Source organism: Podarcis raffonei, chromosome 6 (assembly GCF_027172205.1).
Source record: "Podarcis raffonei isolate rPodRaf1 chromosome 6, rPodRaf1.pri, whole genome shotgun sequence".
Classification (NCBI taxonomy): Eukaryota; Metazoa; Chordata; class Lepidosauria; order Squamata; family Lacertidae; genus Podarcis; species Podarcis raffonei.
Window position 1 is genome coordinate 18,667,400 of NC_070607.1, and position 21,024 is coordinate 18,688,423.

Consider the following 21,024-nt stretch of genomic DNA (forward strand, 5'->3'; position numbering starts at 1 on the left):
CAAAGCTTTCAAGATATCGGAATTACTATTTACTACTGGAAAAAATATTTGAGAACAAAAATCTTTTTTCAAATGTTCTGTTAATGCCACATTTTACTGCACATCCACTATTGATCTCAGTGCAAAGATGATTATATCCCTTGAACTACTTTCATAGTTTTGGACATTTATCCTATTTTTGTCTAAATATAGCTGAACTAGATATCATTTAGGTGGACCCTTCTAAATCTACTCCTCCTAACAAGGTTAGGGAGAAGAGCAGAGCTAATGTTTTGGATACTTCAGGTGCCAAGTTTAATCTTCAGTTCAGAGAAACTTGGATAGCAAGGCTGGGAAAGACCTTTGCTTGGAGCCTTGGAAAATCACAGTAAGTTTGAGTACGATAGTACTGGGTCAGGACTATTTTTTACCCCACATGCTTCACAGTTACCAATTTTAGAACTACAATAACTTATTGCTTTAGAACAGAGGTGGCTAACCTGTGGCTGGCCAGATACTGCTGGACCACAACTCCCACCATCCCCAACTTTTGTCCATGCTGGCTGGGGTTGATAGAAGCTGGAGTCTGACCACATCTGAAGGGCCACAGTTGGCCACCTGCTCTAGAAGAACAGATATTAACCTAACCTACAAATGTACCAGCTTTTCAGCAAGATACTAGGATGCAAAGGAGTTGATTCACAGTGTTCGATGCCACAGCATTCAGCATAGCAGCCAACTCCTAGGGTCTTTGGCCCCCCAATAAAATAGTTGAGGAGGCTAGCTCCTCCCCCAAGTTAATGGGAATTGCTATTCCAATGGGGAGCGTCAACTGTGTAATGTGATTGATTGGGGGCGGGGGGCTTACTGCTCCCCACCCTCAATATTTTATTCAAGTTGGCACCCCTGGCATTCAGCAACTTGGGGAAAACTGAGCCTGGGCCAGTTCTGGCTGCTTGCAAATCAAAACTTACCGTATTTTTTGCTCTATAAGATGCAGCAGACCACAAGACGCACCTAGTTTTTGGAGGAGGAAAACAAGAAAAAAAATATTCTGAATCTCAGAAGCCAGAACAGCAAGAGGGATCGCTGCGCAGTGAAAGCAGCAATCCCTCTTGCTGTTCTGGCTTCTGGGATAGCTGCACAGCCTGCATTCGCTCCATAAGACGCACACACATTTCCCCTTACTTTTTAGGAGGGAAAAAGTGAGTATTATAGAGCAAAACATACGGTACTTTGCAAACTGGGAGGCAGTATCTGGAAAGTGTGCCCACAGCCCCAAACAACTGGCACTCGCACCCAGACATTTTCCATATAACAACCACACTGGGTCTCTAAAGTGACACATAAATGCTGGGGTATTTGTTGGGCGTTTTGACCCATGAGTTCTCAAAGTCTTTTGCCAACAGCTACTGTAGTCTGCGTTCACTGGACTTTGCCTTTCCACAACCAACCTTTGGACTTGTATACCTGGAGGGGTGTGTTTTTTTCTAACTCTGGTGAGATGTTTAGCATTCCTCCTTGCAGATATTAAGAACATTTGCAATCTTAAGAGTCAATGGGAAATGGATACTTGAACTGCATCGCTTACTGGTTTGTATCTTAGAGCATCTCTGTAGGATCCAAATAACGCTGCTTGTGCCCTCAGGAAGGCCCTGGCTACTCCATCACCGGTAGCTGTGGACTGCTTCTTCAGTTTATTTTTCAGGGCCGAGACCTGCGTGACAGAGAGGAGCAGTTAAATTAACACCTCAGAAATTGGTACAGGGAGACACGAACCCAATCAGCAGGCAAACCATGGTGTCTGCAGGTCAGCCAAAAAGTCATCCTCTTCCTTGATAGCTTATCTTTTTAACTGCAAAGAACACCTGCTGGTCTGTTAATTGAAATGAAAGCAGGGGGGGATAGTAAACGGCTAATGCAAATTGGTTTATGCTCTCTTTTTTCTCTAAGGCCTCTTGACATAAATAAGCTTTAATTATTTTACAGTAAATGGCTTGTGAGCCTCTCCTACTGCAGATTTCTTGCCACCATCATAACATGTGCCTACTTGTCTAAGGCGGCACCGACCGGGTTTCTTTCATTTGTCTGTGTTACAAAGGTTTTTCTGGGAGGCTCAGTTGAAGCTCAGCTTGTCACTTAGGGCAGCCCTATATAGTCCCAGGGCTCTTACTGATGGCTATAGGAGACAAACTCACAAGCGCACAAGGTCTTTACCTTTCCAGAACAGACTTCACGAAAGTCTCACTGTGATACTGAACGGGCCCTGCTAACTAGTTGTTGTTGGTGTGGTCATTATACCTTTAAAAAAATAATTGCTGCATCATAAGGTGATTGCAGAAGCCAGGGAGGGACAAGCGTGTTTGCAGTAACTCACAATTAAACATTTAACTGTGGTTTAATGTGATAGGCAAATCAGGGCCCTGTGTGCAGCATATGCAAAATTTTGGGGTTATAGCCACTGCATTTATGCATATATGAAGATGGCAATGCAGATGTCATACTTTGAAGGGGAAAAACCGCCTGCACAAATGAATATCCTTTTGTTTCTTCTTCATGGAAGCAGTCACGGCTATTCTTGTCAGTGATGACTGTAATTGAAGCATCAATCTAATTAACAACTAAACTCTGAATAATGCTAATGAGAGCTGAACACGGCATCAGAGAAAAGACCAGCTCTACAGGTGATAAACCTTCACAGTAGTGACATTTTCCAGTGTAAAGTCATGGTTACTGTGATCTGATCAAAGAAACAGACCCCCATTGGGTCCAATTATAACTATAGTTTTGTGGGGGGAAATATTGAGTTATGATGTTCATAATCTATGCAGAAAGGCCTTTACAGTATAGGTCTTTTCCCTATAGCTGTGATCTTTTCAATTTATATCCAAACTCCATAGATCCAGATAAAAGTTTAGAGTCTGATTCATTTAGTCCATGGAGAGCCTACACCAATGTTCGCTAAAACGTCTTTAAAAACTACAAAAAAATTACAATCTACAATTTTTAAAGTTACAGAGTTCAAGGTTGCAAAATAAATTTATGCAATTTTGTTACCTGTGAGTTAGTTTACTATTACACTGAGTTAGTTTTTTAAAAAATTAAAGTATATATATGCCATATACAACCTTTGAAAAAACTAGGTGCAATAACAACTGCAGTTATATTTATTTATTTACATTTATATACCACTTTTATCTTCCAAGGATCTCAATATGGTGTACATTTCTCAGTCACCCCAGTGTGGGGCTGGCTTTGAAGTATGGCCAAAAATGTTTTGTTTTTCTTTAAGTGGACATTTTCAGTAAGTTCAAAAAAATGCTACAGAATGCCAGTGCCAGGCTAAGAGGTAATATAGCCCGTAGAACCATATAGTCTGATCGTAATCCAAAATGAATTGCACTAGCTACCAATTAACTTGCAGGTTGAATTCTGTTGCTGGTTTTGATTTATAAAGTCCTGAATGGTTTTGGCCTGTGGTTACCTGAAGATGCATCTCTTTGTACAGGTGCCCCCTCAACTCAAGGTCAGCTAGAAAGACCCTGTTGAAGGTTACAAGTCCATCTGAAACTTGGCAAGTGGTTACCAGGTCTAAGGCCACCTATCTGAAGCACCTTCCTCCCTGTGGAACTCATTCTGGAGGGAATCTTGTGTCAGGTTAGTTCATGTCAAGTTTTTAGAGAAAGATGACAAGATATGCATTTTCAGAAAAGCCGAGTGGTACCACTACGAATGATCGACTTGAATTTACTAGTGGCTGTTGTCCTCCTGCTGTGGGACACTCTTTAGTGTAAAGAATTTGTTGTACAGTGGTACCTCGGGTTACATACGCTTCAGGTTACAGGCTCCGCTAACCCAGAAATAGTGCTTCAGGTTAAGAACTTTGCTTCAGGATGAGAACAGAAATCTTGCTCCGGCGGCGCAGCGGCAGCAGGAGGCCCCATTAGCTAAAGTGGTGCTTCAGGTTAAGAACAGTTTCAGGTTAAATACGGACCTCCGGAACGAATTAAGTACTTAACCCGAGGTACCACTGTAATTATATTCTAATTGCTATTCTTATTAAGGGGCTTAAATGATAAGCAGATTGAGGAGCAAATTTTGGCTGCTACGTAGAATAAATAAGGTGTTATATTAAAATACATTCCTGAGAATATCCTAGCTTTGCCTCTTTGAGGTAAATAACTGTTATAGACTGCAGCTGCTAAGACATTTGTGGAGGGCCAGGCATTCAAAGCATAGAACAACAATGTTGTACCGGTTGCATTGGCTTCCTAGGTTCAATTCAAAGTGCTGATGATGACCTTTAAAGTCCTAAATAGCTTGGTATCATGTTATTTAAAGCATCTCCTATACCCATATGAACCTGCCTAGACCTTAAGTCTAGTTCTATCAGACTAGCAGGCACATGAGTTAGCCTTTTTGGTGCTAGTGTCCCACCTTCGAAACTGTCTCTGCAAAACAGATACATAAGGTCCAATATATGAACGGTTTCCATTTGCATCTTTTATGTATGTTACGAGCATGGCTTTAAATTGCTACTGTTTTACTTTTGTAGTTGGGATTTTAATCATTTGTAAGCCACTTCAGGGACGCGGGTGGCGCTGTGGGTAAAAGCCTCAGCGCCTAGGGCTTGCCGATCGAAAGGTCAGCGGTTCGAATCCCCGTGGCGGGGTGCGCTCCCGCTGCTCGGTCCCAGCGCCTGCCAACCTAGCAGTTCGAAAGCACCCCCGGGTGCAAGTAGATAAATAGGTACCGCTTACTGGTGGGAAGGTAAACGGCGTTTCCATGTGCTGCGCTGGCTCGCCAGATGCAGCTTTGTCACGCTGGCCACGTGACCCGGAAGTGTCTCCGGACAGCGCTGGCCCCCGGCCTATAGAGTGAGATGGGCGCACAACCCTAGAGTCTGTCAAGACTGGCCCGTACGGGCAGGGGTACCTTTACCTTTACTTAAGCCACTTCAGGAGGACTTTGCCTCCAAACACAGTACATACTTTAAATAAAGCAATTAAATGAATTCAATACTACAAATTAAGAGATGAACACTATGTTGGTACTTCAGATTAATATATTACACACACACACACACACACACACACACACACTACATAGACATAGACATAGATACAATCTCACACATTTATTAGAATCATGAATCAGGTTGTTTGATTCTCATCCCTACTGATTTCCACCACACTTCAGGACTCCAATCTAACTGGCGTACAAGAAAAAACTAATGGGAATTATTAAACTACTGTATCAAAAGTAAACTTCTGTTCCTAATGAAGCCACTATTCATTTAGGGGAGGAGGCTATATCTCTCAAGTGTGAGACAAATGCACAGTGAAATGATGTATTGCAAAAGCCAAGTATGTTTGGCAGAAGACAGGAGTAGGGCTTTTTCCTCCTGAAAGAGAAACAAAGGATTCCCGAAAAGCCTTACATTGATTTATTTTTCCAATTTTGAATACCTTAGGAGTAGCGGAACTGCTACTGGCATGGTAGTATTACTAACAGTCAATAAATCTAAAATATTATGTGTGAATATTGGAATGAAGCCATTAAGAAGATTACAGCACACAACACAGCAGAGGGTCCACATGAAAAAAAGGACGGGTAATTCAGGACAACTGTGACCGCTGACCTCTGAACAGTCGAGACCACTGGTCAATCTGACAAACTAATAGAGTTCACATGCATAGAAAGTCATCTAGCCTGTAAGTATAATTTAAATGCTTTGGCGAATGATTTAAAAAGGCCCGTTAAGTCTCAGGTAATTTATTAAAGAGTTGATTAGGCACAATGCCGAACAGTAATGTTTTTCAGATTTCAACTGATAACTTTTTCTTTAGAATGAAAAACCGTCCACAGTAAGTGAGACATTTCCATATTAAATAGTACTGAGAACATATGCTGTTAAAACTACTGTAGGCTGAACAGTAGATATAAACTTTATATAACGATATAAGCTTTAGCCTTCATGTGGGGGGGGGGGGAATCACAAGTCACTGAAAAGATTAAAAAGCCATTCTAATTTGAGAACATTGCTGTTTAAGGAAATCTTTTTTCCAAAAAAAAATAAATTAGTTTTTAGACAATAGCAGTAAAACTTCATATGTTTATCCTTCATTTTTCAGTTGCCTTCACTGCTACTCTTTTTTTATCTTTTTGAATATAAAAGTTGGCAATGAGAGATTACAGATATAAAATGATGAGCCTTATGTCGTATATGCAGGTATATACTGACATCTACCGTATATTAAATAGTTGTGTAAATACTTATAAAATTTGGCATCAGTTTTTTTGGACTTATGGTTACTCAATAGAATGTCAACAATATTGTTGCAATTTACTGTCAACACTGATACAGGCAATGAATACTTACTCTTACTATTGAATAATACAGTGTTGCCCTTTATCAGGTTATCAAGTAAAAAGTCTGTGTATGCTGCACAGTGCACATAACCTATGCCTGTATGTGTTTTTAATTAACAAATTAGCTCCATGAGGAAGGTTTTTATGGTAGAGTTAGAATGAAAGGGATCAGGACAGTAAAAATATCAAATAACAAGACAAACCTTGTTTTAGCAGAGGGGGTGGAATCGAATTATGGAGTATGCATAAGGTATTTCCTTATTTTGCTATATATTTTATACAATGAAGCACCTTTGTAAAAAGCCTGTTGTTTACTGAGTGAATACAAGGAAACCTAATTAATATTAGTAGCTTGTAGGCTTGCATGTAGTTGCAGGCACTGACCCAAAAAGGTTGAAGTGTTTTCACTTACTATTTGCCCCCATTCAGAGAGGTACAATAATCCAATGCACATACCATGTGAAAAAGTGAGTCTGCTCATGTAAGAGCTCAGTGACTTCCCATATTTACTTGAATCTAACACTCACCTTTTTTGGCCAAATTGTGTTGTGAAAATGAAGGTGCGCATTAGATCCAACGGCACATTTACATTTGCCAGCAAATACTTTTTTTTGTTTCAAGGTTCTGAGAATTGAGGTGCTCATTAGATTTGATGGTGCATTCGACTTGAGTAAATATGGCATTTGAAGTACCTAGGGACCTTAAGGTACCATATTTAATCCAGGGTATCTTGGTGAGATTGTTCAAAAGCCTCAGACATCTCCGCACTGGATGTACTTGTTTTAGGAAATCTCTGTATATATATTTTCAGTTAGGGGGGAAAAAGGCATACAGGGATGCAGAAATTGTACTTAGTTACTATTAGTACTGTTAGTTGTAACTATGGCGTGTGTAAAATGGGCCTAAGAAATGTTGTTTCCTCGCATGCCAAGCCAAGATATGGTCATTAAGGAAACTTTAAAATTTGCATGATGAAGTTGTGACTTGCCCATCATTTTGCCTAAGTTTACACAATCCCTCTAGCCAGTTTTGACTAGTGAGCACAAGGAGAGCTGGGTTGTAACCTACAGACACACACACAAAAACCCCTATGTAATGGGAAATCCCCACTGGGTGCAAAGTGCATTCTGCTGTTCACAAAAGAGAACTGAGAGTCCCCTGTGTGTTCAGAACTCTGCATGCGCTTTGAAACTACTCTAGCTTCAGGGTCTAATAAGCTAATTTCACTTCGGTGATTCAGACGGCAAGGTCAACATATATGTATTATGATTAAGGAATGAGTGGTTTGTTTTTGGCACAATAAAATAGATTCAAATTTATGAGAATAAGTAGACTTGTGGATAAGGTGGGTTATATATCTAAAAATAATTTGAGCACCACAATCAGTCGAGAAAACACCCATTTTTGTTTCTTTTTTCTGCCCCCACTCCCACCCAACAGCAAAGAACAAATGTATTCAGCTGAATATTTAATCTGCTTCTGGTCAAGATTAATTACTTCAAAAAGTATATGATAATTTAATACAGGAACTAAATAACTTGTGGTCTCAAATTAATTTACAATGAAAATAAAAATATAAAAATGCCTTCAATGTCCTATTGCCTTGAACTGTGGCATATTTCTTAAAAAGCACATAAAACCAGCACTCATTTTATGAATAATAGATTATTATTTCATTCTTATTATGGAACATTTACCAACATCTAGATATGTAACAACAGCTTTTACTAAATTCTGCCTAAAAAATGCACACAATATGATAATTTGAGCCTTTTTTTCAGAACCATGATGCAGGATAGCAAGGGAAAGTAAAATGCTATTTTCGGGGGAGAGATCTTATTTAACATGAAATGTAGAATATGTTCCATTATAAGCAGCAGGAGGGGAAAATCTCTATAAGATCAAAGTCCAGGAGGAACTGGCATTTAATTTATCTTCCTTTACAGACAAAAGACAGTTTTCGTCATTTTCAAAAGGATCCAATGTCTTTTATGACAAACTGGGTTTGCAGTTTAATTTACAAATAGAATTATAAGTAAGCAGTCTTTGCTCTGCCAAAGCAAATGACAAACAGAGTAGAATTTTCAGTTCATGCAGCCCTCAGCAGGATAGAAGAGATTAAAATAAAACTGAAATAATTTAGAGAAAACAAATAAATGTTTCAGAAAGTTGAATGAGATCAAAGTGTGCATTTTCTGACCCCAACTGTACAAGCATTTCTTATTATATTGACCAGTGTCATCAGATCATTAATTAAAAGGAGATGTGCTGGCAGGTGGCAGGGAACCAGAAGCCGATAATTGGCCCCCTTCTTCTTTTTGCCTTCAAAAACTCTTCTTCTTCTTCTTCTTCTTTTGCAAGATATGCCACTAGGCAGACAGAAATGCCTACTTTGTAATATAATGATTAAAATGAGATGAAGAGACTCTTGCGTTTAAAGCAGCTATGCCTAATGAATGCAGCTAGCTTTATAATTATCTTTTTTCTCTTTCTTTTTTTTTACAATACGAAGCATGATGCTCCACTCAACGTGTCCTCAACTGTCAAAAACAGGTAAAAAAAACACACCAAACACTCTTAAATAGGAAATATACAGCTGGTGGCATAGTGTTATTTTTGTGGGGGGAGGGGCATTCTTTTCATTTCAGCTAGTAAAAGCAGGCACAAACGTCAGCAATTCAAGCAGCTAAGAGGATAAAACCAACGAATGAAACCTCTCAGGCTTACCACTTCACTTGGTAGGTTGCTCAGGTCATTAAATGGAGTTTCCAAAGTGTTTGTGTCAACGTTTAGCATCACCACATCCTCCAGTGATTTACTTTTCACTCTCTGTACAAGGAAACAAAATTGGTTACAAGCATCTTAATGCATCATTTGCTTATTTTAATAAGGTAAAATGCTACTGGTAACTGGGGATTCAGCAGAGTAGGAACATAAAGAAGTATGGCAATATTTTTCCTAGCCTGCTTCTTCTTGTCCTAAGGGCCAGCAGAGAATCTTTACGCAACACAAAATTAATTTGTGGAATTAATCACCAGAAGATATGGCAATGTCTGCTATCTTACATGGCTTTAAAGTGGGATTAAACAAATGCATAGAGGATCGGGCTATTTATCATGGGGGTTGTATAGTTCTCTAGGATCAGATACAGCATGCCACTGAATTCTTCTTTCTGCTTTGGTGATCACTCATAGCCGAGTAAGATTGTCTTCCATGAACACGGTTTTAATAGTGAGTCCGTAAGTGACTGTGGAGGCCAATTCTGGATCCACACGTCCTTAGGTTTCTGGGCGGGAGTCGATCACGGTGAGGGTTTGCCAAGCATGCCGTCCTCTTAGCACATTGCTCCCTTTTGTCCTGAGTTCGAGCGTCTTCAAAGCCCATGACACCTTTGGTAAAGGCTATTCTCCAATTGGAGCGCTCACAGGCCAGTGTTTCCCATTTGTTGGTGTTTATACTACATTTTTTTAAAGATTTGCCTTGAAAGAGTCTTTAAACCTCTTTTGTTGACCACCAGCATTACGCTTTCCATTTTTATGTTGGGAATAGAGTAGTTGCTTTGGAAGATGATAACTGGGCATCTGCACAACATGACCAGTCCAAAGAAGTTGATGTTGAAGAATCTGCCCAGCCCCACAGGCCACTACAGTTACTAACTGAACTAAAAGCAAAGAAGCTTCCCTGCTGCCATCTTGGAGCACTTTCTTTCCCTTCTGACAAATTGGGGTAAGAGGGGGCCTATCAGAAGTAGGTACATTTGGTGGGGTGGGGGCTATGTCTTTGTTTGTTCTTGATCTACATCATAAATTAAGAGAACCAAATAAACCTGCAGTTATGAATCACCTGTGATGAATCTCACTCAAGTTCATGCAACTGACTGGTACTTTCAAATTCCTTAGGAAAAAGTTCTATTATATTCCAGCTAAAACAACAAAATAAGCACCAGTCCTGCCAAGGCAGCTGTATGACAGGTGTAATTCTTCAAACTTGCCAAGACATAGATTACTTCCTAAAAGGTACATATATACAACATGCTATATAATATCTGAATAAGATATCAGGAAAAAAATCACACATGTAACTTACTTGTTACCAAGTAACAAGTTGTACACACACAAACACTACCTATATGAAAAATCAGTATTCACTTATTATCTATATATTTTAAGAAGCAATATATAATAAATAATAGCATGTAGCAAGCAGCTGGTTCTCTTTTCCAGTTACCTCCCCTTCCATATTAGAGGCCTAGATGCTGCAAAAAAAAGTGCACAGTACAAAGTGACAGTTGCAGTGCTAGCAAATGCCCATGCTGAAAAGGACCACAAAAGAAGGACAAAAACAGGCTGAGGAATATTCAGGATAGGTTCAGTGGTTCACCTGAAGAAATGTACTCCTACACTGCAGGAACTGAAAATGTGAATCCCCCATCTAATTCCATTTCCCAGCAACACAGGATACCAAATAAAAGCACATGTCGCTGAAGGGACCCACTTTCCGTACAGTCGTTTCCAGTTCATTTCCTGAAATAATGCCAGGGTTACTTTTCAAATTTCTGCTGAAGATAGCTTCACTTTTTTCACTCTGAATACTTTTCAGGACAAAGGAGGAAGTTGTAGGAGAACAAATCTTATATATATATGCCCATGCGCCAAATGCATAGAGAAATGAAAAGGAAGCCTGACTCACCTCCATTAAACTGAAGTGAACTCCAATCAAGTATGGCATGGGTGCACTGAAATTAAAAGAAAATCAAACGAAGTGAGCTACAGTTAGAAAACCTAAAAGGCTAGCATCTCCATTCACTTTGCCGTATTTGCCTGCAAAGCTACTGTAAGGTGGTAGTTTGCATCTTTCAATGGCAGTGTGCCAGTGGATATTTAAGAACGGCAATCGGTCTAGCGATCTCATCTTCAGTTGACAGGTCAGGATGCACAAGTGGGTTGTGCCAGGATCCAAGGTGAGTCACAACAAGAGCATTACCAGCATGCAAATATATGGTAGAAATTAAGAAATGGGTCTCTAAATGCATGTTTCGTTTAAAAGTGGGTCTTGGGTCTTAAAAGGCTGGAGATATGTGGACCACAGGATACTATACACAAGCTTTCATTTATGATAGCACTTCCCCCCCCACCAGGTTTCAGCCCAGCATATTCAAGTTGATTTCCTAATTATTCATTTTAAAGTAAGTTATAAAAAGTATTTATATAGGACTATTTATTGTTTTAAAAAATCAGAGCATCTTACAACAATAAAACCATACAGTAAAAAATTTAAAATCAGAGTTCAACTATTACAGAAGGATATTTTCTTAGGTTAAGCTTGCCATAGCTGCTTCATTATGTGAAGTGTCACTATAGTATAGAGTAATCCTGCCCTCTGCGTGCAGGGGCAGAATGTGAGATACTGTACCAGGTGATGACATTGCAAACCTCCATTCATATCACCAGACTAGTCTTCCCCAATCTGGTGCTCTTCTGATATTTTGGAATACAATTTCCATCAGCTTTGGGCCACATTGACTAGAGCTGATGGGTTTTCTATTTCAAAAGACCTGGAGCACACAAGGTTAGAGAAAAGCTGAACTAGGCTATTCAAAGACTCCACACATTAGCCACTCACACTGAGTGCTTCATGGTGAGGAATCAAGGGAATTAACCAAGACAATCCGTGTGTGGAGTGGCTAAAGCTGGGGTCTAGACTGACTCATTCTTGCTCCTTGCTAATTGATCAGAATGTCATGGCATCCAACATCCAACTGGAAATTTCACTGAAAACCTCCCCACAGGGAAGGCAGGACTGTGGCCAAAGAAAATGACATAATGTGACATATGATGACACAACCATTCTCTTTGGTGATTAGATATAGCTGTCGTTATGAGTAATCTTGTCACTTCACGATAGTTATTACAACCTATATGATAAAGCTACAGGAAATTAATAGACGTGGTATTCAATATATGCAGGAAAATTCTCTTTCACCTGTGTATTTGAAATTATTGCATTTTAAAATAGATCAAATCCCCACGACAATGTTATGCCTTGCTGGACTGCTACGAATAGTTTTGGTTATACATGGTTTCTTTTCTTCAGAACTGGAAGTCTAATTTCACATATCTGAAGTCTCAAAATGCTGGTAGCTCTTATTGTTTCCAGAACTGCTCTCCTACATAAATTATCTCTCCTCTTGGCCACCTCCAAAGTAATTATTATGATTAGCTTTATTAACCATCCATGGGAGGTGACAGCAATATAAAATACAATATTAAAAACAGTTTAAAACAACTTGCTATCATAACCAGAGTGGGTCCTAAAAATATATACCTTAAATGTCAAAGGCCAGGGTAAAGAGGTACATCTTTGGCATATGATGGAAGCTGTACAATTAAGGAGACAGACACACTTTTGCAGGCAGAGCCTACTTCTGTAAGCTGCCCAGAGTGGCTGGGGAAACCCAGTCGGGTGGGCAGGGCATAAATAAATAAAAATATATTTATCATCCACCGCTTCAAAACAGCTGAGGGCAGAGGAACTACCAAGAAGGCCACTTATGCTAATCTTAACAACCAAAAGTGTATGTAGGGAAGGAGGCAGTCTTTCAGACACTTGAGGCCTAAATCAATTAGGGCTTTAAACCTAATTGGGCCCAGAATCAAACTGGCAGCCAGTACAGTTGTTTTAAAACAGGGATTATGTGAGTTTTAAAGGAAACCCAGCCAGTAATCTGGTCACTGCATTGGGGATGAGCTGAGTTTTCTGAGTCATTTTCATGGGCCAGCTCCATATCGGGTGCATTGCAATAATCCCATCTGGAAGTTACCAAGGCATGGAGTACTTTGGCCAAGTCATATCCATTCAAAAGGGGTCAGAACTGGTGAACCAGCAGGAGCTGGGGGGGGGAGAGAGCTCTCCTAGTTACCAAGGCTACCTGAGCCTCAAGTGACAAGGGTGAATCAAGAATCACACCCAAGTTTTGGGCCTGATCCTTCCAGGGGTGTGCAACCCCATCTGGGACACACTACCTCCCCACCTCCTGGACATGAGAACCTATGACACCTAACTCCTCTGTCTTTTCAGGATTCAGCTTCTATTTACTGGCTCACATCTAGTTCATCGCCATTTCCAGACACTAGTCTAACATATTGGCCGCCTCTCTTGATTCAGATGGAGCGGTGATATAGAGACGGGTTTCACCCACATATTGATGACACTATACTCCAAATCTCCTGATGACAGCTACCAGCTTCATATATATATATATTTATATTAAATAGCATGGGAAACAAGATGGAACCCTGCAGGAAACAACAGGACCACTCCCATAGTGCTGAACAATAGCCTCCCATAACTACTTTCTGGACAAGATCCGGGAGGTAACACCAAAGTACAATGCTGCCAAGCCCCCACTTCTCTGAGACACCCAACAGTATCAAAAATCACGAAGAGATCCAGGGACTTCCGGGTTAGCGCCAGCGCTTAATGGCGGATTTCTCCCGGAGCTCCGGGAGAGATCTGCTTCGCGGGTTCGGGTCCCGTAGCTCACGGCGGAGCGAGGACCCTCAAAAATCACAGGCGCGTAGCCTGTGAACTGGAGACTCGGCGGGCACCTTTGCGCCCCCCCGACGTTGTGAAATAGCCTTTTTAAAGGCTAAGGATCAGCGGAGGGTGTGTGGAGCGGTGCTGAGAGTCGCTTTCACCCAGCCTGCGAAGCGAAGCCGCGTCGCCATTAGCGGAGAGCGCTGACTTCTTCCCGAGAATCCGGATTAAAAAAGAGCAACTTTCCGTGAGTAGGACTGAGCTTATACTAAAATTGGACGCTAAAATTAAAGAAATTGGGCACCGAGACGGATAAGCACTAAAAAGGAAGTCTGCTTTCCGTTCTGCAGCAAGATTAAAGCGAAAGGCATTTAAGCTGTAACTTTTGACAGGAGAGTCTGCAAGCTAAGAAATCCAACACCAAGTAAAGAACTCCCTCCCCAGAAGGCAGGAGGGGGGGGGGAGAAGATTTTAAAGGGATTTCCTGCCTGTTTTAAAAGAAATTGAACTGTTTACCGCTGCTCCTCTACCTGGGGGCCGGACTGCTGGAGGAAAGGAACCGGCACTATCATCAAATAAATGAAGTGTTTAAATTGGACAGTAAAATTGGCTTCCAGGTGGAAAAATCAAAATTAGAGACTGAACTGTTAGAATCCAGTACTAAGAATTTGTCAAAAATGTATAACTTGCTGCTGAAATGGAATACACAAGATGAAACGGTTAAATCAGCTATGATTAAATGGGCTCAGGACATTGGTCATAATATTTTGTTCGCTGACTGGGAAAAGTTGTGGACCACCGGGATGAAATTTACGGCATGTAATGCCTTAAGAGAAAATATAATGAAAATGATTTATAGGTGGTACATAACCCCAGTCAAGCTTGCAAAGATCTACCACTTGCCTGACAATAAATGTTGGAAATGTAAGGAAAAGGAAGGTACATTTTTTCACCTCTGGTGGACGTGCCCGAAGATTAAGGCATTCTGGGAAATGATCTATAATGAACTGAAAAAGGTATTTAAATATACTTTCCCCAAGAAACCAGAGGCCTTTCTCTTGGGTATTGTCGGCCAGGGGGTGTTAAAGACAGATATAACTTTCTTTATGTATGCCACAACAGCAGCTAGAATACTCATTGCGAAGTACTGGAAGACGCAAGATCTACCCACACTGGAAGCATGGCAGATGAAGGTGATAGACTACATGGGCTTGGCAGAAATGACGAGCAGAATCCGAAACCAGGGAAAAGAAGCGGCGGAAGAAGAATGGAAAAAGTTTAAGGACTATTTAAAGAAATATTACAAAATTAATGACAGTTAGAATGATGTTGGACTAAAGTAAATGGTTACTATTAGTAATGGTTAAGACAAGGAGAATAAGGATGATTAGCTTAAATTTATAGCAAAATAAGGGAAGATTTGCTGAACAATTGATTAGAATTTGGAATACAGAAACGGGAGGCATGAGGAAGTCGAAGAAGAAAGGTTTAAGAAATTAGGATATGAAATGGTACTTGTTTCTTGTTTTGTTTTTTGTCTTCTGTTTGTCTATGTATGTTTTGTTTGTATGAATATAAAAATTGTTTAATAAAAATATTATAAAAAAAAAAAAATCACGAAGAGATCCAGGAGAAAAAGCAGAGTCACACGCCCCCCCCCCCCAGTTTCCTGACAAATGTAATCAATCAGGGAAAGCAACCAGGGCAATTTCAGTACCATGGCTAGACCTGAAGACGGACTATTAATGGATACAAGTAATCACTGTCTCCCAAGCATGCCTGAAGCTGTACTTCTTTAAGGGAACTCAGTACCACTCTGAATGCCTCCATTAGACTTGATCTAACTGTGGCATCCAACTCTGTCCAAATCCAAGTGCTTTTGTCCCTGAAGTGCCTTGCAAAGTTGCCACAAGTGGCCTCCGAGCAAAAGTCTCTTAACCAGATGACAAAAGCCCATTCACCACTTGGAAAAGCTCTGCTGGATGACGACTTGAGAATGCAATGGCGGCAGAAAAACAACCCTCCTCCCTCATTTGGGAAATATTTCGCCTGACAGAAGGGATATTTTAAAGAATGTAGTAGATTGCACTGAAACAACAAAGGCCATGGGGACCATAAAAATCTGAAGTAGAGATCAGAAAACATCAAATGACTACACATACATAGATGATAGTTGCCTTTCATCTCTAGATATCTTTATGTAAAGGGGGGGAGGGAAGGTTTGCTCTGGTTTATTTTGTTAAAAGGCAAAGTTAAAAGGCACCCTGATCTGATCAATAGAAAGAAATAAAAGGTTGTGAGCTGATGCCTATTAATAAGATTCATACGTTTGGATCAGGATGAGGTTGCAATTTACAAACATATTTCACACATTTGGTGTAGCTTCTGCAATGTTTTAAAAGTTCATTTTACTTATATTTAGAATCTTCATCAAAACATAAAATTAGATGTTCTAAGCTAGAGAATTCCAGCATTTTTAAGTCCAATAACCTGCCAGCAAATGGGACAGGCATTCTGTCCAGACCATGTCCAGTCCAGTACATAGCATCTGGTTTCCATCTGGGATCTGATAATCCTAATATTTTGTTCACCTGCTTGCTGTGAGATGCAGCTGATGCTAGAATGGCTACCCAAAAATTATTTGCAAAATACCCACAATAGTTTCATTGCTCTACTGGTTATCCAACACAAGTCCTTCAGCATCCCTTGATAGGCTTTCTCCCTTATGAGAGAACACAACCCACTCTTTTCTGCATTTATGGATTTTCAACAGCCACTGCACATAAATAGAACAATCAAAGCGATCTGAAACCAAAGTTGGGAGCTCTCCCAATATTGTTTTTACATATATATAAACTTCATATTGCATGCAGCTTGCCCTGCATCTTCCCAAACAGGTGCCCATTTTGATGGTATTGATTATCTGTCATAGCATAGTCTTTTGTGCTCAGATGCACGTGGCCAGCAAAATACAAGGGTCACAGAAGGGATTCAGCAGGGGAATGACTTGCAACATAGGGAATGTGTGCTGGGACCAATTTATGTCCCTCATTCATGACATGCATCGTAGGCACAGATGACCTAACACCAGGTTCACCTGAGACACAATGATACTGTATCACGAAGCAGTAGGGGATGTTGGATAAAGCACGGGAAGCTAGAATGAGCTGAACTGCAACAATATTTCCCCAGAATGTAGATAATTCTGGCAGCATACTACCTAAAAACCACCTTAGTGCTCGCTCCTTCTTGGGTAAATAAGACAGAAAGAAACAGCAGCTGAGAAAGTCACTTACGACTTCCATACTGCTCACAAACATCAGAAATGTCAAGGATATCTTTGTAATGGCACACCTTGCAAATGTGAATAGATTACTTGGGCTGGGGGAATGCCACTTTGTGTATGCAGAAACTGCTGCATATGACATTCAGTTTTGTTGGCTTAAAGGAGATTTCATTGTTGAACGTGGTCACGTTTTAGTCAGCGAACCAATGATCAATGTTGAATTTAAATCTGGGTTTGAATCCAAGTCCTGCTGCTTTGTAACTGGGCAGCATTAGGCAAGTCAGTTCCGATCTAGAAGTTGGAAATAGTAACAAGCAATCTATAGGAGTGCATTTTAGAATGCTTTATATATTACCTTGCATAATTATCACACAATGCAATTTGATGCATGTTTAATCAGAAGGAAGTCCCATTGTGTTCAGTGGAGCTGCCTCCTAGTAAAGCATGCAAAGGATTGTCGCCATAGTGGGAAATAATATATTTTTTCTGTCTTACCAGCAGTAGTCCAGCAGATGTGGAGGGAGCACTGGGATGTATATGTGTTGCCAGTACATTGGATATAGCAATGCAGATGACCCATGAATGCAAGCAGTTAACTAAAAGTAAAAACAAAACACAGAGCTGAGAACAAAGCAACAAATTCCTGATTTAAATTTAAACACCAAGAAAATAAATTTTCAAGGCAGAATACATTTTACCAAGAACTGAAATGTATTTTACCAAGAACTGAGATGTATCTGAAACATCCAAATGAATGTCATATGAATATAAACAATATAAAGGCAACACCACAATTACCGTATTTTTCGCTCTATAAGACGCACCAGACCACAAGACGCACCTAGTTTTTGGAGGAGGAAAACAAGAAAAAAAATATTCTGAATCCCAGAAGCCAGAACAGCAAGAGGGATCTCTGCGCAGTGAAAGCAGCAATCCCTCTTGCTGTTCTGGCTTCTGGGATAGCTGCGCAGCCTGCATTCGCTCCATAAGACGCACACACATTTCCCCTTACTTTTTAGGAGAGAAAAAGTGAGTCTTATAGAGCAAAAAATACGGTACTGTAGTCACATTCTCATAAAGGCATAGAAAAACAGTTGTGTTCTCATTTCAAAATGAGCTGATTCAGATTTGCAAGCCTTCCTCAAACAATTATTTTTCTTCAGACGTGAATCTACAGGAACAATACTGCCACAGAAAGTGACAAAGGCAACTAGTTCTGCTGCCCTCCCATACTCAGGTACTATTCAGACTGTGGTCACAGCAGAGGATGTTTTGTTTTTAAATAATTTCCTCCTTGGGCTGCTATCATTGCCCAGGATTATTAGACAGATAGATCCAAAAAACTCTGATGTGCACAAAAGTAGAAGACTGACTCTTACAGGAACACATAATGGAACAAACTCCCCCCATCCCTATCCCTATGAAAATTAAAGGTGACACCTGTAATTAGACTAAACAGAAAAAGGCCCCTGAAAAACTCAACTGCTACAGGCAAATATACTGGTAATAGAAAGTAGTAAAAAAAAAAAGTCTAATGTTTTGTTTTCTCTACTTCATACAGTGGTACCTTGGTTCTCAAACTTAGTATGTTCTGGAAGTCCGTTCCAAAACCAAGGCACGCTTTCCCAGAGAAAGTAATGCAAAATGGATTAATCCAGAATTTTAGAAACAACCCCTAAAACAGCAATTTAATATGAATTTTACTGTCTAATGAGACCATTGATCCATAAATGAAAGTAATAAACAATGTACTGCAGTCACTCACTCAATCAATCAATCAATCAATCAGTAGCTGAACTGGGTTCAACACAAGTCACAAAAACAAAAAGCCACAAAAACAAAAACTCAAAATAAATAGCAAAAACAGACAGACCTCAGTGTAACACTCAAAACGGAAGTGTGGCACTTAAAATGGAAGTGTAACACTCAAAACAGAGCACATTCGGCTTGCGAAAATAGTTCGCAAACTAAAACACTTACTTCCGAGTTTGCAATGTTTGGGTTCCAAGTTGTTTGAGTACCAAGGCGTTTGCGAAACAAGTACCACTGTATTGCAGTGAGCTGAAAACAACTGTTTGGAGAGCAATCCTATCTTTACCAGTTTCCGGGGGTTACTCTCAGGCAGCTGTGCATAGGATGACAGTCTAAATCTATTTAGGGAACTTTTGCAGCATTCCCTTGTGGCTAACTATCCAGGAGCCACATGCCACCAGGGTGGGTGTGGCCAAACTGAAAGTGGGCGTGGATAAGTTGAAAGTGGGCAGGCCATCCCACACTCTTTCATGCCACGTACATTTGCTCTCTTTCACTCTAACTCACCCCCTCCCCAGGCTCTAATTTGGCTTTAGTAAGGTCTCCTATGGAAACCAACTATAGGTTTTTCCTGAGCCCAGTTCTGGGGGGTGACAGAGGTTAGAGTGAGAGACCAGCTGTGATGCAGGGGGAAGGGGGGGTGGAGGGAACTTACTGCACAGAGAGGAAGAATTCACCCTCCCCAGATGACACCTCGTCCAAAATTGACGCCTGAGCCATATTTAGACCGGGAAGGGAGGAATTTCCTCTTGACACCAATGTGGAATCTTTTATTCAGTAATTTTATTTGCATGTATGCTTTTCCAACATGGATTATGGAACACATAGAAAGGTGATGTGTTACAGGAAATGTCTGTCTCTTTGTTTACTAAACACTACAGTCATACCTCGGGTTGAATGTGCTTCGGGATGAGCTTGTTTGAGTTACACTCCGCGGCAACTCCAAAGTAATGGAGCACGTTACTTCTGGGTTTCGCCGTTTGCACATGCACAGACGCTCACAATGATGTCACGCGCATGCGCAGAAGCAGCGAAAAGCGATGCACATGTGCGCAGACGTGCCGTCACTGGTTACGTTTGCTTCTAGATGCGAACGGGGCTCCGGAACAGATCCCATTCGCATCTAGAGGTACCACTGTACATGCCAAACTGGGGAGGCCACCATATGCAGCTTTGGACATTAGTGTGTGCTTGTTTTAATCGGAAAGCACTTTTCCAATTTTGCCGCACCAAATCTTGCTAAGCAAAGAAAACAAGTGACATTAAGGTGGCTCAAACCAAGAGAAAAAGAAGTATGTTCTTCATGCAAAATCCTTGGCATTTCTGGGTAGGGCTGGGAAAGAAGACCTCCGTCTGAAACCCTGGAGAGCAGCTGCCAGTGTTGACAATGCCAGACTAGATGGACCAGCACAGGGCAGCACAGGAGATCTGAATAAAAGCTTAGTGTGCCAAGGGTGAGGCAATCCTAATATGCTTCGCTACAGCAACATGAGACGGGGGGGCGGGCGGGGGGCGGCACTAAAATGGCAAGAAGACAGAACAAAGCTGGCACCATTTACGGAACAACTTTCTGAATAAACGCCCAAACAGCATCTTGTTTGATGAAAGCCGGGATCATGCTTCTCTGTAATGAGGTGTTAATCTCTGCTAACAATTGTCTCAAGAGCCCAGTCTGCTGTACAATTCACAAAGGGTACAAACAATCCTTCTTCTGCATAGTATCCAGTTTGGGGCCTTCTCATATTGTTAGCACCATTTGAAATACGAGAGGGATTAACACGAATATGCTTCTTTGGACAAGCCCCTTCCGTTGTTAAAGAGAGCTAGAGTGATTTCATATGAATGAGATATATTCCTTTCCAGCAGATACGGCAAGGGCAGATACAGCAAACTGAATATAACCCGTTGCATTGCTTTGTTATTTTTAGACTCTGCCAATCTACTATACATTTCCTGCTGCTATAACAGAAAACTGCTTAACTCATTGTATACTTCTGACCGAGGACAGCTTAGAAATCATTGTGGGACTGCAATAAAAC

The 21,024-nt window shown here is 40.7% G+C and overlaps 1 protein-coding gene across 3 annotated transcripts in view; it reads right to left on the reverse strand.

The window, feature by feature from the left end:
• Nucleotides 1-21,024, reverse strand: part of DENND1B (DENN domain containing 1B) — a 170,085-nt gene that overhangs the window by 38,029 nt on the left and 111,032 nt on the right. For all 3 annotated transcript variants that reach the window (XM_053391487.1, XM_053391486.1, XM_053391488.1), the window contains 4 exons: nt 17,669-17,769; nt 11,041-11,086; nt 9,079-9,180; nt 1,571-1,696 (listed from right to left, as the gene is read on the reverse strand). In XM_053391487.1, the coding sequence (XP_053247462.1) occupies nt 1,571-1,696; nt 9,079-9,180; nt 11,041-11,086; nt 17,669-17,769 (375 nt within the window). The remainder of the gene's footprint in view (nt 1-1,570; nt 1,697-9,078; nt 9,181-11,040; nt 11,087-17,668; nt 17,770-21,024) is intronic.